The 8925-nt window shown below is 45.2% G+C and overlaps 1 protein-coding gene across 1 annotated transcript; it reads right to left on the bottom strand.

Moving 5' to 3' along the window:
- Positions 1 to 337: 337 nt before the first annotated feature.
- LOC105911789 (prostaglandin F2 receptor negative regulator-like) lies at positions 338 to 5617 on the bottom strand. Its single transcript, XM_012840624.3, has 2 exons — positions 4289 to 5617; positions 338 to 2315 (listed from the first exon to the last, which is right to left on the bottom strand). The coding sequence occupies exons 1-2, from the start codon at positions 4809 to 4811 to the stop codon at positions 2152 to 2154; spliced, it is 687 nt and encodes a 228-aa protein (XP_012696078.2). The 5' UTR covers positions 4812 to 5617; the 3' UTR covers positions 338 to 2151.
- Positions 5618 to 8925: the final 3308 nt, after the last annotated feature.

Genomic DNA, 8925 nt, shown 5'->3' with positions numbered 1-8925 from the left:
ACTCATTATATTACAACAGATTGGTAGACAGCCTTCATTAATGAAGTTCTTTGGAGGCATAGCCACGAGTCTGTCCACTTCTTAACATAGTGCTGCTGAGGATTCAGTCCAGATATTCAGCAGTTTTCTAGGCAAAAAGATGGCAAAATGGCAACAATGAGTGATGTGAGAAGAAAAGTGTTTGTGAGAGGGAGGATGTGTGAGTGTCATGGATATTGCCAAACATTTTTTCTTCCTCAGATGAAGATCTGTAGGCTTGGAGAAACTGCAGCTAATTAGCAAAGGCAATTCCTTGTCGGATAGCAACCATTCACAAATAAGCAAGAGAGACATTGCATCAATATAAAACATTTACTGCCAATTTCTCATTTTTTATCCAGAACGGTGTAAAATCTAATGAAATATACAAAACCTGATCAAACGTTACCCTTACTAGAGGAAGAAAATGTCACAAACACACGCAGTCAAAATCAACTGGCATTGGCGTGGTAGCATCAAGAAATACTCAAAATATGCTAAAAATGTCACAATAGAATTTCAAGTTGACACAAAACTAGAAATAATAATATTATTAATAATAATAACAATATAATAATAATAATGATATCAACATTGAAACAACAGCAAAACATATCAGTGCTCAACAGTGAAGTCCCACCTCAGTGTCGTGTTGTCATGGCATAATTATTGCGTCCACCAGGGTGGCGCTCTTGTGTAATAAACCTGTCACTGATCAGGGACCCAGGATGCCACTGGCTGCAGATTCAATCCATCTGGTCCCCTTCACAAGAAACCCTTTCTGTTGGATCAATGGGCCAAGTAGGCATACAAGGATGGTGAATTTGTCTGTGTGTGTGTGTGTGTGTGTGTGTGTGTGTGTGTGTGTGTGTGTGTGTGTGTGTGTGTGTGTGTGTGTGTGTGTGTGTACGTGTGTGTGTGTGTGTGTGTGTGTGTGTGTGGGAGGGTGTGTGGGAGGACAATGACATGCTGGAGAGATTAGCCATCTTGCATTTTTTTCTCTCTCTTTTTTTTTGTGAAAGGCTCACTGGGGAAACTCCATAAGGAGGGAGGGGAGGGGTGGGGAGGGGAGTGCTTTTGTTCCTGGGTCTCTGTGGGTCTCTGTGGGTCTCTGCCGGCTGGACGATGGCCCCAGAGAAAAGGGCCACAATGCTGCAGCTACACACACAGACCTGCACAGTCGGACACGGGCAGACTAGGGGTCCCATCCAGGGTCAACGCCCTGCAGCTGAATGCGAGAGGGAGAAAACGACGAGAAGAGACGAGGTCACCATCATCTGAGATGATCTTTCACAATGCCATGTGGATGGCGTGGAGAGGGGAGGAAGGTGGGTGGGGGAGTGTTTCAGCTCCACTTCCTCTTGGATGGAGAGATGGACGAGCAGTCGCCGGAGCTGCCCTAGGGGGCCCTTGAGTCTGGGGCAAAGGCACAGGGTCAACCCCACCAGGAACTGGCCTCTCTGCTTGTCGCTTTCAGTCAGTCCAAACGTCCAGTCAGTCGGCCAGTCAGTCAGTGCATACGTCTCCACATTTAAACCACAAACAATCCAATTCACTGGATTTTTCCACTTCTACATATCTTCTAAGAACTACTTTTCCCATATAAGGGTTGCTTTCAGTGTATTTGTTAGCACCATCCATATTAGTATTTTAGTATTAAACCCTGATGCTGGGTGTTCTGTTGGCTTTAGTGTATATGGCAGAATCCTTCTACAGATTCACATAATATTGGTTGGCAAGGCCATGGTCATTGAGTACAGAACCTTGCTGAAGAAGTAAAAGATCTTCTAAGCTTCACATGAAGTGCTTTTCCTACATCGTGGCTCTGTTTAAAGCTCTGTTGCTTTGTTTGTGTGTGTGTGTGTGCTTCTTCAGAGTCATTCAAAATAAAGTTTGCTAATAATCCAGCCAGGAGTCAGGTGCAATAACATCTCTAGGCTCACACTGGAGGCCTTCATTGGTTGCTCAGTGGCTCCTCCCTCCTCCTCCTGGTCCAATCATATCCCTCCCCTTTCCTCATTGGTGAATCCAGAGGTCAATAACACACAATGCCACTACCCTTCTCATGGTACTGGTAGTAGGTGGGATATGCTTAGCACTGGTCCAGTAAGGAGGGGGGCTCTACAGTCGTTGTCAGTCCATCTCCAGTTCCATGAGCTTGTTGCGGGGGCGCGGGGTGTAGGCGGTGTTTCGGCAGCAGCAGCGGGTGCAAATGAGCCCCAGCAACAGGGACAGGAGCCCCATGGCGGCGGCCGCACACACCCCGTAGAGCAGCGGCATCCTCATGGAGTCCCACACTGCAGGGAACAGACACAGACAAGACCCAAGAGAGGAGGGGTCAAAGCAGGAACACAGAAGGGGGTACTGTGAGCAGGTAATGACAGGTGACAGTGAGGCTCAGTTTGATGGAGAACCACCTTGATGAGAAATCATTTTTGTTTTGTTTCTGAATATTGCAATCAAACAATCACACACATTTTAATTAGGCCTAGAAATCATTTCCCAGACAACATCCAGTTCAGCGTGCACACTATTAGTTTGATTAAGCAAGTAATGTGGAATGCAATTTATTCCACACAAATGGGGTGTTATAAAAACCGCAATGACAATGATAAGAAAAAATAATGAGAAAACAAGGGGGAAAATTTGGCAAAAACAAAAAACAAACGAAATTTGGCAAATGCAAGCTTCTAAAAATATTTATATGGAAAGGTGATGAAGTCATGGCCACTACTGATGAAGCTGGAGAAGCAGCTACCACCACATAACAAACTTGGACAAAAATAGACTTGTGGTGTCCTTATATGCATAATTAGACTCACACCGTGTCAGCAGTAGGCCAGAAGGCAAAGTGATTGGACCCTGCTGTCTAACCTAAATACACTCTTCCTGTTATGGATCTCCAGACAATTGCTCCTTTTGCATAGCGAGAATAACAGCAGCATCTTGCAGTGTGCGGTACAGTGTGAGTGATACTGTGCACTGGGTGAACATGTGGGTAACGCTATACGCAAAAAGTCTTTTGAGTCCTAATATAAACATGCATCTCTGCAATTTTTTATACAGAGCATGGCGTCTTTGTTTAATGATGAGCGCACAAGCACAAGGGATGCGCACCCACACACACGTATACGTGCACACACACACACACGCACACGCATGCACACCACACACACACAATCTGCTTCATTAAGGTCTCTTATAAAAACACAAAGCATCAGCTGGTGCACCCACCGAGACTTAATTACTCCATTCTAAGCACTTTCCCTTCATCTCTTATTTTAGGCAACACAGATGCAAAAACCTGCTAAAGATGCATTCTGCTGCGCCGACACAGAAAACATTGACCACCCACGGAAAACCACGCACAACATTTTTAATGTTGTGACGAAAGAAATAATACGGCTTCCATGAGCGTTGCATTCTGTGAGCACAATGCTAACTGTAATTGTAGTTGTAACAGTCATGCAGTACACTGAATAAGCTATTTGTGTTAGCTATACTGCTGTTGATATCTTTGTCTGATGTTACACTTCCAAAATATGCAAATTGTTCCACTTTGCTAACACGGCGGTTGTCTATATGAATGTATGGTGAAATGTGTTCCCTTCCAGGTGCAAGGACGTGGCTCTTTGAGAGTTATAATTATCTGCACTACTTGCAAAACTGTTAGTAATGATCTGTGATGCCAATGCAATGGGATTCAATGATAGCAAGTTTTAAATTCCACTTCAGCAGCAGAATGTCTGAGCTCACACTTCCTGTCAACATGTTGCCTGCACAACCCCCACCCCAACACACACACACGCACACGCACACACACACACACACACACACACACACACACACACACACACACACACACACACACACACACACACACACTACCTGCCTACATAATGCTAAGTGTTATGTCCTTTCTCATATACTGCCTAATAATGAAATAGAATCCTCGTGACCCTATCATATTAGTGAGAGACAAAATCATGGAGCACACAAGGATTTAAAATTAAATTCTGTGTAATGGATGTGCTATCTCAAGCACACACAGACACACACACACACACACACACACACACACACACAGAAGCAAACACACAAACATACACACACACACACACACACAAGCAAACACATTCACACATGCACACGTACACACATACTCATATTCACACAGGCACACACATACAGATACATTGACACACACACACACACACACACACACACACACACACACACACGCACACACACACACAAGGCATCTACTCACAGGCAAACTTGACATTGAGGAAGACCCTGGCGGAGGTGAGGGCCGGCGCCTGGCTCCAGCTGCCTGTGGTCGGGGAGCGTATCCAGGGGGTGGCGCCGCAGTGGTACTCCCCCGTGTCGCTGTCCTGGGCACTGTAGACGCTGAGCGTGTAGGAGCGCGGGCCTGAGCGCTCCAGGCTCACGTCGCTGCTGTCGTTGCGAGGGCTCTTCTTGACCGCGCCACGGCGGTCCATGGTGGCCAGCAGCACCGGGCTGTCGGAGCCGCGGAGACGTGTCAGAAACCAGCGCAGCTCAAACACCATGTCGTCTAGAGGAGGAGAGGAAAGGAGAGAGTGAAGGAGAAAAGGGGAGAGAGAGAGAGAGAGAGCGAGAGAGAGAGAGAGAGAGAGAGAGAGAGAGAGAGGAGGGAAGATAGAGAAAGATACCAGATGAGAAAGGAGAGACATTATACACACCAAGGAGGTAAGAGAGGCTAGAAAGAGAGAAAAGTACAGAAATGGGGGGAGCAGCAGCATACCAACCATGTACGGGTCCAAGCGCCCAGAGGGTCCCGGGTTCGAATCCGACCCGCAGTCATTACCCAATCCCACCTCCAATCCCACCACCCACTCATTTCCTGTCTCCCTTCACTCTCGTATCCAAATAAAGGCCAAAAATAAACTAAAAAAAAAATCTAGAAATAAAGACTAAAAAAAGAACAAATGAAGACAAGCCAAGAAATGAGAGAAAATGCAAGAGATGGAGAAGAAAGTGAGAGAGAGACATGACACGTGAACCAGTCAACTGAGTTGTGAATATATAAGCAAAAAAACAACCCTAACCCTCTAACGTACCTGAACAGAAATAGAGCTGTATCCTTTTACATTGAATTCTACACGCCCTGAGCCAGCCAACACTCTGAATAGACCCTGTTGTCTAACCCACCCTGTTGTCTAACCCACCCTGTTGTCTAAACCACATCTCTTCCTCCTCCTTTATGGGTTGCTGAATAGAAAACTAAACCACTCTGTGAATAGATAGCTGGTCCTTTCTCAGGTTAAATAGAGACAATCATCTAATAGCAACATATTAATGTGTATTACACAGTGAGACTTCTGTTAGACCCATACTAATACCACAAGTAATAAAAGACATTGATCATGTTTATTGATATTGAAAGTGCTCCTTCCAATGCGTAACAATGGAATTGTCTCCGACTACTGCAATATTGGCACTGTAGAGTATGATGATGCATGGTCTTTGTATCAGTGACTGCACTCAGCACTTGCAACACATCCGCCATAACAGCAGCACAACGAGGAGCCATTATTGTAAGACTGTGCATCAGAAGGGAGCCATTTGCTGCCAGATGCATTTCCTTTGTTGTCCTCTGCGGAGTGATGAAGGCCTCTTTATCACTGTGCAATTACACTGCTCAGAATCAGGGATGAGCGCCAACATAAATACAACATGGCTGAAATGCACCGTGTTTGTAGGTATGTACAGTGCAAGCCTAAGGATCCTACATGGAGGAGACGATGACGATGATGATGTGAGGAGGAATGCGGCGAGAGCTCGTCCAACAAACAGGCAATTAGGGGCGACGGCAAGATGGTCTACCGCTGTTTCTCTCACCCCCCACATAAGCGCGCACGCACGCACACACACACCACGCACACACACTCCCTCGCGCGGGTGGCTGAGTCAAACACCTGAATAGCATCGGCCTTTGATGAGGGTTTCTTTTCTTTGCATTTATCACAAACCGAACAAAAGACAAAGGAAGCAGAGTGGGAAGTGTTCAGCACAAGAAAAATAGGTGAAACAAAAAGAGGGGGGGGGGATTTGAGAAAAGAAGAAAGAAGGAGAGAGGGAGAGAGAAAGAGAGAAAGCGAGTGCACTGAATTCAGAGGCTATGAAATGATAATGGAAGATTAGGTTAATTATTGTATCAGTGCTCTGATTTCCCTTCTGACGGCCCTGTCCTGTCCTGTCCTGTCCTGTCCTGTCCTGCCCTTGCGAGTAGAGAGAACATCTTTGATAAACTGATGCATTTTGAGGGGTCAACCCAGTGGAAGGGCCAGCAAAGGGCAGAGTCTCAGTCGATGCGCTACTTTGACTGCTTTCCCTGGCTTTCCCTCGTTGACACCGGAGGCCTCTGAGGAGAAGCATGTGCACTCTACGTGCTCGTTCGACTGAGAAGAGGAGCAGAGAAGCAGCGGACCAGCGGAGCAGTGGACCAGCGATCCGGACTGCATTGGGATGGATGGATGGATGGATGAACAACTACTGTCAGGACCACAAACATCGCCTTGGCGAAACAACAATAACAAAAATAAGTTTACATTAACATACATACATTCATGGTCATCATGCAATCAGAACACGTCACATTGCTGCACTGGAACATACTCAAAAAGGATGCAGATAATATAAATTTATAATAACATTAAGCAACACCATTACGACACCATGTAATGCACTCATTTTATATGAACTCATGCAGGGAATGAAGATATCCTGCATGCTTGTGTGCCTTGTCATCTTGCCATGGACAGTTAATGTTCTAATAGCCGTGTCCACTTAGGCCCTAATGTCTCTAGCGGACGCATACTTTGTGCTCATGATGAAGACAATGATGAAGACAAAGATGGACAGGGCAGCAGTATTCATAGAGGCCAATAAGGATATGATTGGGCGAGAGGTCAAGGCTAACTACTCATTCGCAGGCGAGGGTCGACATGTCCGCACTTGCAAATAGCTTCGGGGCTTCCCTAATGCCAAGTGGCATTGAGAAAAGAATGATCATACAATCCACCCAGCTCATTGAAGTCACATTCCAACCATGGGGTACATGCAAGCGACACTGACTGCTGCAGTTCTTAGTCACCGATGAGTTTTATTCAAGTCTGACATCAAAAGACTGCCTCACCCATGTTTTAGGGTTCTATTCTTTCGAAACCAGATGGTTCAAAGACCAGGAAACATTCATCTCCCCCCCCCCCCTTATCCTGACTCTCCAACAGGGAACATTAAGCACGACGTGTACGAGAAGCACAACAGCTTCAAAAGAAGAAGAAAAAAAAAACAGGATAAGGAGACGTAGTGAGACAATGTTAATTCACTAGATGGCACATATGAGCATGTCAACGCTCACCAAATAGACCGCCACTGTGTAAACACGGCAAGCCAAGATACCTCCTGTACCAGGAACAAGGGAGTACATGCCTAATGTCTTACTAACCAAACCCCCACCGGTAACACTTCATGTCAGCATAGTCCGGAGTTCAACCAGCTGCTGGCCTAGCCATGGACATAACGGCCAAAATGGAATTACAAATGGACTGTACATTTACATGGTATAATAGGCAGATAGGTCAAACAAGGAATGCTGACATACATCTCTGCTGGAGTCCATGCTGAATGCCGCTTTCAGAAGGACTCAGTAGTGCGCTGACGCTGCTGATAACATCAGTCGCCCAAAGGATGGGCTTGTTCCCACCATTCAGGCTGACTAGCGAAGAGCTGGTTTTGAATCGCAGCTACTGAAGGCAAAGTGGATCCAATCAGTTCAGTTTTTTCAAAACTATAAATGTGAGAATAAAGAAACAAACACATGCTAGCTTTATAAAAGTTCGGCCAAATGTCATGAGACAAACTATTAGAGAGAGCAATTTTACGAGAGCATCTGTTTACCATTTACAAAAACACTTTAAAAAACACACACACACACACACACAGCACAGCTCTTTCACAATAGTATCCTTGGGAGACATTAGTTCTGGAAGACACAATGCGCATGCTGCATGCGGCAGACACTCTGGAATTTCAGACACTGATGTCTTAACCCGACCTAGGAGGAAGTGGGGTGTGTGGTGGTGATGTCCAAACAAGAACATGCCACAACAAAGCACGATGACAAACGAACGCCAAAGTTACTGTACACCATTGACGGTCCCACTAGACCACACAGCTACAGGGCCAAAGAGACAGGTGCAAACAATACCATGAGTAGATCAGCTACAGTTTCCTTGTCATGTGTGGCAGGTGGTGTAGAGTTGCCTGAGGGACTTTAGCTCTCTTGTATGAACATGCCTCAGTGACATCAATACACTTTGAGTGTATCTATACTTTATACTAATACTTTGAGTGCAGTATGAGTGCATTTAATAAACTTTCGATGACTCACAATAGCTTCAAAGTAGATATAATTCACTGGTTTTGAATGACGTCATCTTTTTTGTACAGGTACTTATGGAAGCGTAGATTTACATGTCGATACATTTTTGTTTTATCTGCACCATTAACAGCCGCATTTGATAACAACCAGATTAGAAACACTTTTCTAAGCTCAACTGAAGAAGAAATGATTGCCACTTGGTTACACTTTATTCTTCTCACTAAACTCGTATGACAAGTTGAGTCATAAATAACCTTGAACGCGACAGAACAGATTCATAGCATTATGTTATGATGAAAGAACTGTACTCAAGATGAAAATACGGTGAAAGATGAAGGGTGGCTGAATGCATATCTACACACACATACTAAGGAGCTCAAACCCATTGACACGTTTGCTGAGCTTCTATCAACAGATCCCTGGTTGCTCAGTATTGCGGCTTTGGTAAACGTTGCACAAACAATGACACATTCAAAGTA

The sequence above is a fragment of the Clupea harengus genome, chromosome 21 (genome assembly GCF_900700415.2).
Source record: "Clupea harengus chromosome 21, Ch_v2.0.2, whole genome shotgun sequence".
Taxonomy (NCBI): domain Eukaryota; kingdom Metazoa; phylum Chordata; class Actinopteri; order Clupeiformes; family Clupeidae; genus Clupea; species Clupea harengus.
Note: the sequence above shows the minus strand (reverse complement) of the source record. Positions and strands in the feature narration are given on the sequence as shown.